Genomic DNA, 13,864 nt, shown 5'->3' with positions numbered 1-13,864 from the left:
TAATCAATCCAATCAAATCAAATTACCATCATCATCATGTGGTTTCCATATACCAAAAAAAAAAAAAAAAAAAAAAACTATAGCTATAGTTTTTTTTGTATATGTGATTAACAATTGACATTCCCCAAAAAAAAAGTGATAAAACGTCTTTCCAATAGCCATGGTAACCCTAAATAATTGTTCTTTGTAGTTTTTTTTCTGATGAAAAAAATATTAGAAAATATTTTCGATGCAAACCAATAGTTTGATTTATCATCATTTAGATTCATTTTTCCGAATGAAAAAAAACGTCATAAAAAACGTCGTCGTCGTCGTCGTCGTAGCTTCTAGTAGAAATGTTTCTAAATAAAGAAACCTTTTGATTAGTCATCCACATAGACGATACAAAATTGCACGAAATTGTTCATCATCTATCTTGTGCATCAACAACAATTATCGCTTGGTCATTATCATTGTGATCGATCGAAAACGTTAATTGAAAATTGATCAATGAACTTATTTGCTGTGTTGTGATCATCGACAAACAATAAAGTTTTGATCTTGTGATTATGTAATCCCATGTATTGTTAAAATTGAATTTTTGAGTGTAATTAGTACAACAAATTATTATCTTCTCATTGTAAAATGTCCAAAAAGGCAACAACAGCCGAAAGTCCATATTTTTGGATATGTCAACGTTGCCGTTATAGAAATTCTAAATTGGCTCATCAATGTTTTGGTTGTAATAATCCAAATAATTTGAAGTCTTCACCATCGTATCGGACTTCATCATCCACGTCAAATAATAATAACCGTCGATCCTATGTGATGACCAATAATAAAAATGATGATCAACGACGAAATGATTATTTCCATTTAAATTCGATTAATACGGATAATAAAATCCGAAAATCACCATTACCAATGCCACGGTTATCATTGCAAACAACAAAAACGACAAACACTCGGATAGTTCCGATAAAAATCATTGATGTTAACCATAAACGAAACAATCATACAGTTATGCCTTCATCGAATCAGATGATTTCAGAGAATCGAATCCGAACAAAATCAACACCATCCGAACTATCATCATCAAAGATTACTAGAGAGACGAAATCTAAAAATAGTGAACAACAATCAAAACAAGTGATTGAAATGTTGGAATTTTTTCGTCAAAACATTCGAAATAAAATGTACGTTCGATTAAATCGAATTATTTCAAATTCATTTTCGTTTGAATTTTCCAACTAACTTTTCGATTTTTTACTTGTTTTTTTTCTCTGGGTTACTCGACGTTCTTGATGTACTGGTATTGCCGTATTCACAATGATCAATGCAGAACATCGGTTAGTAACCGTTGGAGTAAAAGCTGTGAAGAATTACCGGCAACGGCTGATTTGGCGATTAAAAGATCAAAGAATGATTACAAAATATTGCTGTCTCAATGTCGAAAATCGTCATTACCATTTGTCGATTCAGAATTCCCAACGAACCGTTCATCACTATACAGGCTCCATGAAGATTCTGATCCTCGTTATGATGGTTTGATTTCCAAATGGTCACGTGTGACTGATATACAATTTGAACGACCACCAGATGACACAGATGATGATGGTGATGATGATGATGATGATGGTAAAGATGTTGGGCCAAAATCACCACCATCAGATAAAAAATCGAAAAAAAATCTTTGCATTCATGGCCCAGGATTAAAAGTAACAGATTTTCGCCAAGGTAAACTAGGTGATTGTTGGTTATTAAGTTCGCTTGCCAGTTTGGTTTATAATTATCCCGAACATCTGAATTTATTGATTCCTGATCCCAAACTACATCCACAAGAATGTGGTTATCAAATATTTCTATGTCTCGATGGAAATTGGTCATCAGTCATGATTGATGATTATTTTCCCTGTGATCAACATGGTCGACTTGTATTCACTGAAGCATTTGGTCGACAGTTATTTGCACCGATGATTGAAAAAGCATTGGCCAAACATTATTCCTGTTATAAGGCATTAATTCTTGGTCATACAATTGAAGGTTTCTCTACACTTACCGGTATGCCTATCGAACGTATCACATTCGATGTGAATACACGAAATTCACTTAATTCACAAAAAGAATTATGGAATCGTTTGATGACCACGATCAAAGAGAATCATTATCTAGTTGCTGCATCATGTTCGGTCGAGAAACAAGGTCTTCATAAATTACATGCATATTCTGTTCTTGATGTATGCACTGTTACCGGTTCATCATGTGGTGATCAACAGGCTATTCTATTAGCAAATCCATGGGGTGATCAACGATTACAGGGTGAACTGCGATATAGCCATGAAACTTTCCTACGACAATTAAAGCGTAAACCAAAACATGGATTATTTTGGATGTCATTACGAGATTTTGTCAACTGTTTTAGCCATATGGATGTTTGTAAATACAGTAAAACATGGTATACTAAACGTTATGAATTTCGGCTACCATTTCAAATAGTGGATCAACGTAATTTCACCGTTTTTGAATTGAATTGTAAACGTAAAACTAGTATTAATTTTACCATTTATCAACGTATTGATCGTGATCTAAAACTTAAATATCGTCTTTCATTATCATTGGTAATCTTTAAAATATGGCCAGATGAATCCTTACAATTGGTGACAGCAAGTCCATTACTAACGGATAAAATTGAAAATTTTGAAACACTTCTTGGCCGCGGCAAATATTTGGCCCTTGTTTTTGGTTTCAATCATTGGGGTCTTACATCTAGATGTAAGTTTAAATTTATATTTATCAATGATTTTTTATTAATTAAAATTTATAAAATAATAGTAAAAGAAGCTCCAACATTAGTGATGGCCATACATTCACCTCGACGCGTTGATATTCGACCGATTAATCCTGATATGCATCTAATGGGTGATCTACTCATTCAAACGGTCATCGGTATTGGAAAGACTAAACGAAATGAAGATGTCGATTATATTGAATATAAATTAACTGATTTTGCTGCATTCATTTGGGTGGTGGAAAATCTATCCGAAAATCAATGGCTAATGATACGTTGGAATACGGCCGAAGCACGTGACGCATTCAATCTACGTTCAGCTACCGAATCAGTTGATCTGATACCTCCAGGTTGTCGACAGATTGTCTGCGTTATGGCACGAGAAAGTGATAAACAAAGCTGCCAATATCATTGTACATTTCGTGCACAAAGATTACCACCTGAATCATCAACGACTATGTTGAATATGGAATCATTAAAGAATCACACGAACAATGACGCCGAAGAAATGTCCGTATTGTTTGCACCAAGAGTGATCCAACCAAATCTAATTGCTGAACGTAATCGTGAAAATCGATTTGATTTCACAAAAGAACCTGATGGTTCTATGTGTATAATTTCCTGAATTAGAACAACCAAAATCAACCAAATCTATAATAATCAAATAAAAAAGAATTCTTTTCAAACATTAAATTCAATTACATGATCGTGTGGTTATTTAAACAAATCAACCGTTGTTGAATCGAAATCAATTGTTTTTTTTTTTGGTTTGGATTCGTTTTTTTGTGTTTGTTTTGTGATTTTGTTTTCATCGTTTTCATCGTTTTTTTTTGTTTTAAATTCGAACAAATAATTTTCAAAAGATATAACAATGATGATGTGGCCATTGATTATTTGGATGTTTGGTCTGTTGATGATATTTGTTACGATTGATGCATATCAACATGTACGCTATAAACGATATGATCAAGTACCGGAACATTGTCCACGTCGTGATAAGCCAGCATATGAAGAATGTCAACAGAAATTGGTTAAAAAATGGAATCTTCCGATCAAACAAATGGTAAGTGGTAATGTTAATATTAATGATGGACGTCTCATTCGTTTCATTTATTTTTTAGAATTCAGCCACACGACGATTCTGTTGTTTTCATTGGGAAAATCTGCAATGTGAACTTCAAATAGCAAAAAAATGTGATAAATATTGGGCCGATAAATTGGACAAGGATACAATGATGGATACAATTTGTCGTAAATATCCACGTAAAGATTTTCAAAAGAATTGTGCCGGTATCGATATAGCTAAACTAGATAAAGAGGATAAATGGTTTCGTGATCAGGTGGTTCGTACTTCGGAAATACATACAGATACCGATAAAAAGCCCCCATCATCAAAATCAACATCAAAATTATCATCAGCGAAAAAATCATCATCATCAGTGTCACACTTTGCCACCGGTGGGGCTGCTATTGGATTTGCTTGTCTTGGCGCTTTTTCACATTTTTTTATGGAAAGTGAAATGAAGAAATACGTTACTATTGGGAGTGCAGGCATAGCCACCATAATGGGCGCCTTGTTTGCCAAGCTGGCTTTATTTTAATTTTTAAACACTTGTTCTCTGATTATGGTGGTGGGTAAGGGGGGCGTATCCATAATTGATTCATTAAGATTCATCGCGTCACCGTCTCATGATTTTCATGAATGAATGATGATTGAGTAAAAAAACTTTTTTTTTCATTAACTAAATTTATTCAATAATCTTTTTGATGAAAAAAAAATTCGTGATAATGAGAGTGAGAGAGAAAAAAAACCAAACACACACAACAACAAGAAATTTTAAAAAAAATGGAAAAGAAAAATAGTAAACGGGCGATGTGTGTTCCCCACAATGTGAATACTATTGAATGAATTAATACCGGTGTGTGTGTGTCTGTGAGATAAAATTTTGACTATTATGAAAATCGGATCGGTGAGGATCAATATTGCAGAAAAAGTTTAACTGAGATAGATAGAGAAAGAGAGAAAAAAGGTAGCTCAAAAAAAATTATCGATTAACGAATTTAAAATTTCTGAGAAAAATTTCCAATAAAAAATTTATCTAGGAATATATGAATTATGTGAAAATGATAATGTATACGACGACAACCACACACACACACACACACATACTGCATTAGAATTGAGAGAGAACAAAAAACAAAACAAAATAAAAAAAAACTTGCAAAAAAAAGTTTGGACTTAGAATCAGAAGTAATTGTTGGTTGATTGTGTGTATTGATCAAACAATCAAATTGTTTAGCAGAAAATATTGAGGAAATATGAAAAAAAAACAGGAAAGGATGTGTTGTTGTTGTTGTATTGGACAAAATTTGAGATTTGAGTCGGTTTTTTATCGATGAGCAAATTGATGATTTCGAAAAAATGATAATGATGATGATGATGATGATGAATTTATTTTGCTTCATTGTTTCATTATTATCGATGAAGACTAAGTAGATAAGTGGTCAATATAATTAAATGGCTATGATGAGGGTTTCGTTTAAGAATCTTAGATGAGAGATTAAAGCGTGGTATATCGACTAAAAAGGTTAATATCCGCCACCACCTCCTCCACCACTATAACTGCCACTATCGCCACTATAAGAATCACCACCACTGTTTCCCATATCGTATCCATTACCACTTCCGCCATAAGAATCTTGATATGGTTGCATTGTATAAACTTTTTGTTTCTTATGGACAACTCTGTATTATATATCAATAAAAATTGATAGTAGACGTTCATCATATGTTCTATTCGACAAAAGACAAAAATAAAAACTTACGGAACCGGTACCGGAAGGGGTAATGGCAAAGGAATCAGAATTTTCTTCTGTGCTTTAGCCATCAACGCCATCATGGCTAATTTTTTCAATTTTTTCATCATTTTTTTCTTTTTACCCGCTTCAACACCATTTTGTGGTAGAATTGTTGCAATTATAACGATGATAACTATGGTCATGGCGGCCAAACGTCGAGTTCTTGAATTTAATATAGTGGTCATCTTTTCTTGGTTGTTATTATTATTACTGTTATGACATTAATCACACACTTGGATAAAGCACCCGAGATTCGTAGATGAAAATGAATAATAATGGTCAGCACAAATATCAAAAATGACGAGCTAAGAATTGTGAAAAAAATCTAGACAAAGATCCAACTATCTCGGTATTTATATTGATCATCAAAACCAAACTACCTTCAGACATGAAAAAAGGAAATTGAACCATCCCTGTTTTTTTTTCTCCATTAGTTGAACCGAATTCAAAATTTCTCTTCCCATCGCCATTACCTCAAACAACCATTTTGGTCAAGATGGTGAAAACGGAACATAACTGCCAATCAAGAGAGAAACATTTTGTACAGAAAAGAAATGTCCATCAAAATGGAAGAGATCGCTAACACGAATGAAAATGAAAGCGCCCACCAGAAAAAAAATAGAAAACAAGAGAAAGGGGAAAATCCACGGTTATTATTATGACGATAATAACCGTAGATCGGGAAACAATAACAAGAACAAGAAAAGTAAGATGATAACAAACACAAATAATCACAGGCTGACCATTGATGATGACCACATTGTCTTCCTTATTATTATCATCATTGTCCTGAATATATATCCGGTTGGTTGTTTTGATTGTTTTCTTTCTTTTTTTGCTTAAATTGAATGAACCAAATGGATCAGCAATCGATTGATTTGATCAATAAATAAGTAAACATAAGTTCACCACCCACGCAGAAAAACACGTGTTTATCACTACCACCACCACCACTACCATCAACATTATATCAATCAATCATAATATTTGCTAAAACAACGGAATATCTATGACATATGAACATAATGAATTTTTTTCTTTTCATACTTATTTTCTATCCAAAAACAAAGCGGATCATCATCATGTCGACAATGATCCATGATATAATGAAATGAAAATCGGAAATTGTAAACACCTGGAATGAATTATGAAACGTAGACAAATTTACATGTCCGTATTTGTGTGTGTGTGTGTGTGAAAAATCAATTTTAGCATCGTGCCACCATCAACCATCACCACCATCATCATCATCATCATCATCATTCACTGGCCAATCATCATGATCATGTTGTGTGAGAGCAACAAAAGAAAAATAATAATCATTTTTGATGAATATGAAAACTTGGATGATGATTATGGTGATGAGAACACTATATAGACAGCACAATATAACACAAAAACACGGAAGACACTTATAGACATTATTGTCTGTTGGTCATATATATGAACACATTCAATGAATAGATGATGATGATGATGATGGAAAAAATTGTTGTACAAAAAAAAAAAACAAAATAAAATAATCCTCTTCATCAACTGTGGAGGGATTTCCAACGGTTATTCTCATTTCTTTTTCTATTTTTTTTTCTTTGCTTTAAACATTTGTTGAAACTAAAATTGTAAAGTATATTTAAAAGTGGTGGTGGTGTTCCAAAAAAGTTATTGTTGGTCATTTGTTTTTTTGTTGTTGTTGTTGTTGTTCATTTATGCAAATTATCATCACACATAATGGGTCAGCTTTTTCTTTCTTTTATACTTTATTTACTTCAATCATCATTATTTGATTTGTACAAATCTTTTTTTTTATTCATTTTAGAATAATGAACAAAATTAGCCTTTTTTTTGTTAATGGAGCTGTAGCTGTAACTGTAGTTATTTTTCATAGTAATTCACTCACAAAAAAAAGAGTAGAATTATCCATGACCTGAAGCTGATTTCAATCTATATAATTGTTGTTATGTTATGTCATCATTATCTTTCAAATACATTGATACCAAAAATAATTTGATATTTAATCGATTGATTAGAGAAAGAAAAAAAACAGTGTCTAAAATTAGATTCAAATACAAAAAAAAGTTGATATGATGATAATAATAATAAATAATCGATTGGTTAAAACGATTCGAATCCATTTCCAGCACATCATCATAATTTGACCATTTTTTTTTCTTGCTTCAAGATACCACTTATTTCACATTCGTACAAACACACACACACACACACCCCTTTGTTTTTCTTACATGACATGATTATCATCATCATCGTGATCATATGTTCTGGTAGGTTCGATGGCCGAGATATCTTCAAAAAGATTTTCTATCCAAAGAAAAAAAACAGACTATAATGGCTAACATTTTCAATTTCTGGTTGTGTATTAACATCATCAAAAGTATTAAATGATATACCAAAAAAAGAAAATTTGGATCAATTATCATAAACAACATAATTAACATGCCAAAACAAAATAAATGTTCAATAGTTCCGGTTTTTGATCATAGCCTACCACCATCATTTTGATGATGATGGTTAGTGTGTTCATCATCATCATCATCTTCTCAAGCATCTTATGATTGTCCATCCATGCTAAGTATTATGAAATGATGCATACAACACCATCAATTTCCTATGTGTGTTTGTATGTTTTAGGTTTGGTTTTTTTTCCCGTTCATCACATTTAAAAATTTGTATGTATTGTATGTTATTACTTATTATGCATCATTCATACATTGTTTCTATGAATTCATTTTATTTCATTTATACATAACAAAAAATGATTTGAAAGAGAAAAAGAGAAAACACACACACACATATAGCGACCATTATAATGTTGAAGATGATGTTTCAAAGATCGAGGTGGTAAAAAAAGAAAATCTTTAAATATTTTTTTTTTATCAAAAGAAATTGATGTATTTCATTCCATGAATGAATGAATAAATGGATGGTCGGTCTGACTGTCTGGTTGTGTTAACAATAATTGGACATTTCCGTGGTTGTGTGTCTGTATGTTTTGTAGGTGATGACTACATTCCATTCAATTTATCATGGAAAAACCTATGAATGGGGATGAATTGAATTGTTCAAATATATACATCCAAAAAAAAATGAAATAGTCTAGCCTAGCCATTGTCAAATTGGTCACTAAAAAAAAAATGTGTGAATTGCTTGTTTTCTATTTATAACCCAATAATTCACAACACACACATAGATTTATTGTCTACAATAATATAATGATTATAATATTGAAAAATTTGATTTAATAAGTTTTGCAAATTTTTTTGATTTGTTAGCAATGTACGATGTTTGGTTTATTCACTATTCATCATCATATTGTCATCGAATTCACCCATTTCAGGAATATTGCCGTTGTTGTTGTTGTTATTTTCACAACGACAACCACCACCATTTCTCATTCGTCTTCTTCCTTCTTTTGGCCGTCTTCTTCTTCTTCTTCTTCTTCCATCATCACCACCGCTACCACCATTACTCTCTATTTAGTGAATGTAATTATCGATAGAAAAAAAATGATTCAATGCAACACTTACCTTCATTTCCATAGTCATCATTACCATCTTGAAGATACATTGATTTTAATCGATTTTGTTCCAAAAATGGTTGATCCATTATCATGATGAATGGATCATCAATCATGGCATTATCAGCATCATTAATGGTAAACGATATGGTCGTTGTGGCCATCATCATCATCATCGTCATCATCAACATGATGTATAGCCATGTTGATTGGCCATTCATCATCATCATTGTTCGTGGAGAAAAATATTTAGATTGATTGATTGACCAACAATTTGACAATTGATTGATTGATTGAGTTTTTCTAATCAGAAGATCGTCATGTTTAAATAGGAATTTTTTTCGCTTCTGCTTATGGCAATCATTTTTTTGTGGATCTAGCCTTGAATGTTAATTGAATTTTTTTTTGTTTCAATTATAAATTTGCAATTATTTAGACAGCTTGAACAATCGCCTGTATCCACACATATTTTTTTTGATCATCATTTGATTCTGATTGATTTGATTGATTAGTTTGGAATTTGTTCCGGTATACTGTTCAATGGGGGGGGTAGTGTCCCATGGTGATACCGCTGTTTCCGAAATCAATATATATAGATGTCATTCGCATAATATATGTCAAATACCAACAATACAGCATGGCCGGTATCAAAGAATCAATCGTATGGTTCACATTTATAACCGTTTATTATTATTATTATTGCATTTGTTGCTTTGTTGGTGGTGGTTTGGCTCAACAACAACAGCCTGCTGCTGATATAATGTTTCAATTTCCATCAAACAACAATAACAATCGTAACTCGAATTATCAAACACCAATACCACCGGGACAAAATCATTTCCGACAATATCCAGATAATTATTACAATATCATCAATAATATGACAGATTCGGGTAATAATAATAATCGTAATAACAATAATAATAATCGCCGTATATTATGGATATTACCATGGTTTATTCGTAGACCAATTTATTTCTTTGAACGTCGTATACGTAATTTATGGCATAGAAATTTATCACCAAATCATCAAATCATTTAACAAAACAATAATCGAACCAGACAAATGTTAGCGTAAAGGTGTGTGTGTGTGTGTGTGTGATTTTCGACCATCAGATGTCGACACTTGATGAAGTTTTTTTTCAAAATTTAATTTTTTTCAATTATAATTTTCGATGACAAATGTAAACAAATTGCTTATCATCATGCATTATATACACCTGAACACAGGTATGATGATGATGAGTAATATTAAATGATTGCAATAGAGATGCAACGGAACTGAAATCAAACTGTTTATCAAACAGCCAAAAAAAAAAAAAGTTTATCTCCGTGACAACAACAACAACAAAAAAACTTGTCACAGGATTTTTCTTCTTTTTATACTTTTCATCTTTGATTATATTATATTCTTTTTTTTCATCTGTTCTAATCAATTGAACTTGTCTGATTAATTGATGACATGTGGACATGTGGTTTTCAACACACATATATCCGATTCCGGTTTTGGTTTCGATAAAATTTTTTTCCAAATTATAATTCAATTTGTTTTGATTTTGATTTTGATTTATAATACAATTATTATTTACCACCAGAATTGAAATAAAATTGAAAAAAAATTTCCATAAATTTTTTTATCATAGAAAATCATGTTCATTTTATATATTCGAATGGCAGGTATTAAAAAAAAAAAAATTCATTTATTTCTTGTTAGTTGATTTCGAGGTTACCTTGATGATTATAATCAACATAAATCGATAGAGTTTTTCATCATCAGTCACGCCTACAACAAACAAATAGTTGTTTGTAACGATAATCGTACATTTATCATATTATCATCATCATCATCAGGTTTAGTTGCGTTGATTTCGTTGTTAGGTTTTGGCCCGATTTTTTTTTATTGAAAAAAAATTTTTTTTTTTATATATATAAATAATTCCTGGTTGTAATGTTTATATGTTGTCACCATAGGCAACCATCATATTATAATCATTGAAAAATGAAAAGGATGCTAATGGAAACCGATTAATAATCCAGTTATGTTAGTTGAGTGTGTATGTGTGTGTGTATGTAAGCCAGAAAGAAAAAACAATCGTTTAATCTAATCACGTTATCATTGGGAAAAAAACAACAACAACAACAAATATTGATTGAAATAATGATGTGTGGATATTGTAAAATCCAAATTGCATTCCATTTTTTTTTTTTTTAATTCATCCACTGTTTCACCATTGTAAACACACACACACACACACACAATAATCATAAAACCAACTCCCAAATCTAAAGTTTTTGATACGCAATTCCTAAATAATAATAATAATAATAATAAGTTTTTTTTGCATTTGTATCAATTAACCAACTTTTTTTCTTGTTTTCTCTCACTGTGTGTGTTTGTTTGTGAACAATTTTATTTTTCAAATTCATAAAATTAATACCAATACAGAATGGGGGCCACTCATCATGAAAATCTTGTTCCATTAAAAATGGGTGTATATGCAACGAATTTTATGCTTTGGGTATATTGTATTATTATTGTTGTTGTTTGATAATTTAGATTTTTTTTTTATTATTAAAATTTAAATGTAATGATAAACTTAGAGCTTAGGAATCGTATTGATGGGTATTTGCATATGGATCCGATCGGATTCAGCATTATGGGCATATGGTGATAATATGGATATTTATCGTTATTATCAAGCAACATACATATGTCTAGCAATCAGTGCATTGATTTTGGTTATGGCTTTTCTTGGCTGTCTTGGTGCTGCCCATGAATTTAAATATCTAATGTTTTTCGTAAGTAATTGAAATAAAATTCCTTTGATTTTGATTCTAATGGCCAGTTTTATTTTTTAAAAAAAAGTATTGTATAATGTCCGGTATATTGATCATATTGGAGATTGCAGCTGCCGTACTTGTATGGCGAATACCCGGTGGTGATGCATTACAATATCATCTTGGTCATGAATTCAAATGGCATATGGAACAAAGACTTTACAATACAAAATCACGACAATTTCTTGATCTTATTCAATTAAAATTAGAATGTTGTGGTGCAGAAACAATGTTGGATTATAGAAAAATGTATCAGGATATACCGGCTTCATGTAATTCACCACGTACGAATAATATTAATATTCGGGTAAGTGTTCAATCAATAATTATCAATTATCAATTATCATATTTAAATATTTAATATTTCATTTGAAAAAATACACACAAACACACACACACACAGAGCTGTGCTGAAATGCTACGAAGATATCTGGAGAAACGTGGTGGTGCCGTTGGTGGTATAGTTTGTTCATTGATTCTGGTAGAATTTGGTTCATTATTATTCTCATTTCTACTACTACGACAAAGTGAAGAATATAAAAATGATATGAAACAATATGGCTATCGATAAAACCAACAACAGTACAACAACAATTTCAATCAATTTACCGGGTTTTTTTTTTGTCTCTATTTAGATTTTCAATCCTAAATCATTGTTCTCATTAATCACACATTTTTTTTTGAATCCATTTTCCCTCCATACGTACACATATATTAATTGCATCCAATTTTTTTTTAAATTCTTTTTTGATCATATAAAAAATCAATTGTGTTCAAAGAGATAATTGTTTGATTGATTAGCTTTTTTATGTCTCAATTAATCAATATTTGATTTGATAAATAATTAATACCTAAATGATGAACAATCACAAGGGTGAAAAATAAACAGAACGATTTTCGGCTTATTGGGGAAAAAAAAATTTATGAAATGGATGTGGAAATAGACAATTCTCATCATCGTTTTGAATAAATTTTATTCTAGCTCAGATTTAATGAGCTGTTCAAGCTGAACAATTTTTTCTGCTGCCTTCTTAAAATCCTGAGCTTCCAAAGAGCTGTCTCATTTGCTCATATCTTTAAATCTTCAAATATTTTAATTCTTCTCCATTCTTTTCTATTTTGCATCATTCATTGTAATTCTGCGTGTGTGTGTTTGTGTTTGTGTGTGTGCGATAAGCCATGTAGATTTTTCATCAGTCTAAATGCCAGCGAAAAAAAAAGTTTCCATTAACGTTTGTTTTTGGTTTTGGTTTTACACAAAACATTTGGCCATAGCCAGTATTTCGTAATAAGTGTGTCCTTGTTGTCCAAATCAATTAAATGTGAATACATTCTTTGTACAATTCTATTCTGATATGCCAAATTTTATGACTGTCCGCATGTGAGTTAATTCACCGAAAAATTTGATGTCAATGGCACGTATACATGCTTGTATTATGTATGAATTGTATACATTTTCCAATCCGGACCATACTACCGCTATAATCACTGTAATAATGATAAAATAGCAAAAAAAAAAACAATATAAAAGATTACAGTCGATATCTTTCAGGTGCATTGTGCTTACCCCATATACATGCGTATGTTGATCATCGTGAATGTATGTTGTTGTTAATAATAAAAATGTAATGATGATGATTCTCAAATATTGAGAATCAAATTCTGGAACTAGGATCTCTTTTTTTCTGTGGTCTTTATTTTATTGACACAGAGCAAGAGAAAATATGTGTGTGGAAAAAAATATTCTTTCAATTTCACAATATTCAGAAGTTCATATCATCATCATCGTAATCATAAGAAAGAAATGAAAAAAAAAGAAAACGAAACGCATGACGAATACTAAAACACCACAAAACAGAACAGCAAAG

At 31.3% G+C, this 13,864-nt stretch overlaps 4 protein-coding genes and 2 long non-coding RNA genes across 7 annotated transcripts; 3 read left to right on the top strand and 3 right to left on the bottom strand.

Annotated features, from left to right (window-relative positions):
• The first annotated feature begins 241 nt into the window (after positions 1-241).
• LOC124491255 (calpain-D) lies at positions 242-3,460 on the top strand. 2 transcript variants are annotated; one of them, XM_047053890.2, is made up of 3 exons: positions 242-1,175; positions 1,322-2,751; positions 2,812-3,460. In XM_047053890.2, exons 1-3 carry the CDS (start codon positions 625-627, stop codon positions 3,390-3,392), a joined length of 2,562 nt encoding a protein of 853 aa, XP_046909846.2. In that variant the 5' UTR covers positions 242-624; the 3' UTR covers positions 3,393-3,460. The 2 variants fall into 2 exon arrangements, with proteins under 2 accessions (XP_046909846.2, XP_075586748.1); XM_075730633.1 differs by having other exon boundaries at positions 248-1,175; positions 1,322-2,736.
• A 105-nt stretch (positions 3,461-3,565) lies between these two features.
• LOC124489794 (uncharacterized) lies at positions 3,566-5,550 on the top strand. The gene is made up of 2 exons (XM_047052183.2): positions 3,566-3,830; positions 3,889-5,550. Exons 1-2 carry the CDS (start codon positions 3,639-3,641, stop codon positions 4,366-4,368), a joined length of 672 nt encoding a protein of 223 aa, XP_046908139.1. The 5' UTR covers positions 3,566-3,638; the 3' UTR covers positions 4,369-5,550.
• LOC142597489 (uncharacterized) lies at positions 4,495-5,967 on the bottom strand. The gene is made up of 2 exons (XM_075730634.1): positions 5,594-5,967; positions 4,495-5,513 (listed from the first exon to the last, which is right to left on the bottom strand). The coding sequence occupies exons 1-2, from the start codon at positions 5,809-5,811 to the stop codon at positions 5,357-5,359; spliced, it is 375 nt and encodes a 124-aa protein (XP_075586749.1). The 5' UTR covers positions 5,812-5,967; the 3' UTR covers positions 4,495-5,356.
• A 2,846-nt stretch (positions 5,968-8,813) lies between these two features.
• Positions 8,814-10,673, bottom strand: LOC124500511 (uncharacterized). The gene is made up of 2 exons (XR_006959625.2): positions 9,169-10,673; positions 8,814-9,113 (listed from the first exon to the last, which is right to left on the bottom strand). It is a non-coding gene; the product is annotated as an uncharacterized LOC124500511 (long non-coding RNA).
• A 631-nt stretch (positions 10,674-11,304) lies between these two features.
• On the top strand, positions 11,305-12,781 carry LOC124500286 (23 kDa integral membrane protein). The gene is made up of 4 exons (XM_047064343.2): positions 11,305-11,677; positions 11,760-11,957; positions 12,025-12,303; positions 12,400-12,781. The coding sequence occupies exons 1-4, from the start codon at positions 11,606-11,608 to the stop codon at positions 12,565-12,567; spliced, it is 717 nt and encodes a 238-aa protein (XP_046920299.1). The 5' UTR covers positions 11,305-11,605; the 3' UTR covers positions 12,568-12,781.
• LOC142597503 (uncharacterized) lies at positions 12,406-13,695 on the bottom strand. Its single transcript, XR_012832218.1, has 2 exons — positions 13,564-13,695; positions 12,406-13,484 (listed from the first exon to the last, which is right to left on the bottom strand). It is a non-coding gene; the product is annotated as an uncharacterized LOC142597503 (long non-coding RNA).
• Between the last annotated feature and the right edge of the window lie 169 nt (positions 13,696-13,864).

Source organism: Dermatophagoides farinae, chromosome 4 (genome assembly GCF_024713945.1).
Source record: "Dermatophagoides farinae isolate YC_2012a chromosome 4, ASM2471394v1, whole genome shotgun sequence".
Taxonomy (NCBI): domain Eukaryota; kingdom Metazoa; phylum Arthropoda; class Arachnida; order Sarcoptiformes; family Pyroglyphidae; genus Dermatophagoides; species Dermatophagoides farinae.
The sequence above is the reverse complement of the archived record's forward strand: the minus strand, read 5'-3'. Positions and strand labels throughout refer to the sequence as shown.

Bases quoted from the DNA above. Each gene is read 5' to 3' on its own strand.
- LOC124500286 (XM_047064343.2), top strand. From the start codon at position 11,606: ATGGGGGCCACTCATCATGAAAATCTTGTTCCATTAAAAATGGGTGTA. The intron at 11,678-11,759 runs GTATATTGTATT...TGATAAACTTAG, and splicing joins CAACGAATTTTATGCTTTGG to AGCTTAGGAATCGTATTGAT. The intron at 11,958-12,024 runs GTAAGTAATTGA...TTTAAAAAAAAG, and splicing joins TTAAATATCTAATGTTTTTC to TATTGTATAATGTCCGGTAT.
- LOC142597489 (XM_075730634.1), bottom strand. From the start codon at position 5,811: ATGACCACTATATTAAATTCAAGAACTCGACGTTTGGCCGCCATGACC. The intron at 5,514-5,593 runs GTAAGTTTTTAT...TATATAATACAG, and splicing joins CCCCTTCCGGTACCGGTTCC to AGTTGTCCATAAGAAACAAA.
- LOC124491255 (XM_047053890.2), top strand. From the start codon at position 625: ATGTCCAAAAAGGCAACAACAGCCGAAAGTCCATATTTTTGGATATGT. The intron at 1,176-1,321 runs GTACGTTCGATT...TGATCAATGCAG, and splicing joins CAAAACATTCGAAATAAAAT to AACATCGGTTAGTAACCGTT. The intron at 2,752-2,811 runs GTAAGTTTAAAT...ATAAAATAATAG, and splicing joins TTGGGGTCTTACATCTAGAT to TAAAAGAAGCTCCAACATTA.
- LOC124489794 (XM_047052183.2), top strand. From the start codon at position 3,639: ATGATGATGTGGCCATTGATTATTTGGATGTTTGGTCTGTTGATGATA. The intron at 3,831-3,888 runs GTAAGTGGTAAT...TTTATTTTTTAG, and splicing joins ATCTTCCGATCAAACAAATG to AATTCAGCCACACGACGATT.